The following is a 2,323-nucleotide window of genomic DNA, read 5'->3' as shown; positions in this document are numbered from 1 at the left end:
TGAACAAACCTGCTGGGAGGAATATCATCTGTACGAAAGCGGTTATAACCCAAACCACCATATCCGTAACTGTAAGGACTATAGCTTCCATAAAAAGAGGTTCCATGTGGTGAACCATACCCTGGAGAAAAAGAACTACTATATGCTGGCCTGAAAGAGCTCAGACTACTGCTTCCCGTTTGCTGTGATGGTCTTGGCAAAATAGGTGGAGGTATTCGTGCAACTGTGGGTTGTCCAGGCCTGGTCAGCAGGTTGTCACCCAAGTCAGCAGACCTAAACAAATTCAGACAAGCAAGATCAGTACTCAAAATAAATTTTTATTTTCCTTTCCCCAGAGTTCTTGGTTAACTCATAAATACAACAGTGCGTTTCAGTAGCGCTAGGATAGGGAACCTATCCTACCTACTGGTAGACAAACACTCTGTACATTGCACAACGTTTGTGGGAAGTAAAAATTCTAGTCAGGAAATACAGGTCTTTCTGGGACAAAAAAAATATAATGAGATATTCAGTGTAAATGTAGAACCGCAGCGTATCTAAAACGTACACAAGGAAAAACTTTCAGTCTATTTATTGTATTGACTAAGAAAGCATGAAATGCTACATCTAGATCCATCAAATCTGATGCTATAACATCTAGGTAGTTTTTCTGCACACAAAAGCCTCTCGTATGCACTACCAAGAATATTTATGAACTTGCAGTCTGAGAGCTTTATTTCCAACACTTGTTCTCAGCTCTTCTATACAATGAGCCAATGATACAGCAGTAAGATAGTCTGAGACCTCCTTTGAATCCACCTTTTGAGAAAAGGGTGGTGTGACATAACTGAGAATCTGAAGTAGTTATACAACAACATATACAAGGGCCCTGGATCCCCCAATTGCCCCCTCTACCCAAACTATCTAATTACCTTTATGTAGCATGTCAAGGGATTGAATCTATTACTGTTAATTGTTGGCAGAAAGAGGTATTATTTTTTGAAAGAGTCAATTATTTGTTTTTAATTTAGTAAACCTTTATTCCTTTGTATGCCCATAAGTTTAAGTCATTTTATCTATGCCCTTTGTAATAAGAGTCTGCAAGTACTAGACTGGTATTTGAATTCTGTCAAGCAGCTGTCCAACTTTTGCTGTTTCATTAAGAAGTTAATTCCATATTATCATCCCAAAAGTCAAACATTTTGGTCATTGCCCATGTTTACTGCCTCATCCCACGACTTCCACTTCTGTAGTCCATTAAATTCACAGGAAAAAATAGAAGAAGAAAAGTAAAGTTTGAATTGCTACGGAGCTGCTTCCTTCTGCACTGCTTTCAATGTGAAGCATGCTTGCTATACTGTTTCTGTACAAGGTAGGGAACAACTTCCTCTCAGCAAAACTTACAGGTTTCCATAGCAAAGAATAATATTTACATCTTTACACTGTTTGGTTTTTCCATCATAGACTTTAACTCTCTTAGCAGTTAAAAACAGAAGCAAAAATAAATTATTATCACAGAAAACACAGGTACTGTAACTTATTAAGTCACACGACACCCCCCTCCCCAATAGTCAACTCAGGACACCTCACTTTAAAGCTGCTTGAAGCTCATTGTAAATGAGCCAGATAACCCCACCAAGAAAAATTAACATCAAATTTCTTGCTCAGCAAGCTTCAGCTTGCAGTGAAAGCAGAAAAGTTTCTGTTGAATGTTTAGTCTTGAGCTAACCTTTTGCCCAGTTTCAGCTCACTCTAACTGCAATCGCTAGCACCAAAGGAAAAACAAGACTGATCTTCAACCGCCAAGCTTTCCTTCATTTCTGATAAACAGGAAGGAGTTTACAAACACTTTCTGTACAACATCCTTCCCCGTGAGCAGGTTGGATTTTCTGAAAAACTCAAGATTCCCGGGGGAACACACATGACGCTCATACACATGCATCTTTCCCAATTCCTGGGGACACCGCCACCCTGCTGCTCCACTCCTACAGAGGCACCCACGCTTACAGAGCTACATAATCCCCAGGAACGGACACCCGCACTTTGTCCACTCGTGGCAACACGTACAGCTTTACCTTCACGACATTAAACATGCAGCTTTCTACAGACGCAAGTAGGGTTTGAGACCAGCGCCTCTCTCTCCCGGGGAAGGGGAATCCACCAGGGACCCCTCCCGGCACACGACCCCTCAACAAAGGGGGCAAACGACCCCAAACCACCCCAGCAGGTAACCCAAATCCCCTCCAGCTCTGCTCGGCCACTAGCTCGCGGAGGCACTGCCCGGCTGGGCCCGACCTTTGAGCTCGCCTCAGGGGAGAAGGCCAAGGCGGGAGGCCCGGGGGGG

General features: G+C 42.9%; 1 protein-coding gene across 1 annotated transcript in view; it reads right to left on the bottom strand.

The window, feature by feature from the left end:
- PEX13 (peroxisomal biogenesis factor 13) overlaps positions 1-273 on the bottom strand; it is a gene marked incomplete at its 5' end in the record, with an annotated part of 2,422 nt that extends 2,149 nt beyond the window's left edge. The window contains one exon of the mRNA XM_009572324.1: positions 1-273. This exon is cut by the window's left edge and continues 440 nt beyond it. Coding sequence (XP_009570619.1) covers positions 1-273 — 273 coding nt within the window.
- Between the last annotated feature and the right edge of the window lie 2,050 nt (positions 274-2,323).

Source organism: Fulmarus glacialis, unplaced genomic scaffold (assembly GCF_000690835.1).
Source record: "Fulmarus glacialis isolate BGI_N327 unplaced genomic scaffold, ASM69083v1 scaffold46752, whole genome shotgun sequence".
Lineage (NCBI taxonomy): Eukaryota > Metazoa > Chordata > Aves > Procellariiformes > Procellariidae > Fulmarus > Fulmarus glacialis.
This window is presented reverse-complemented; position numbering and strand designations above follow the sequence as displayed.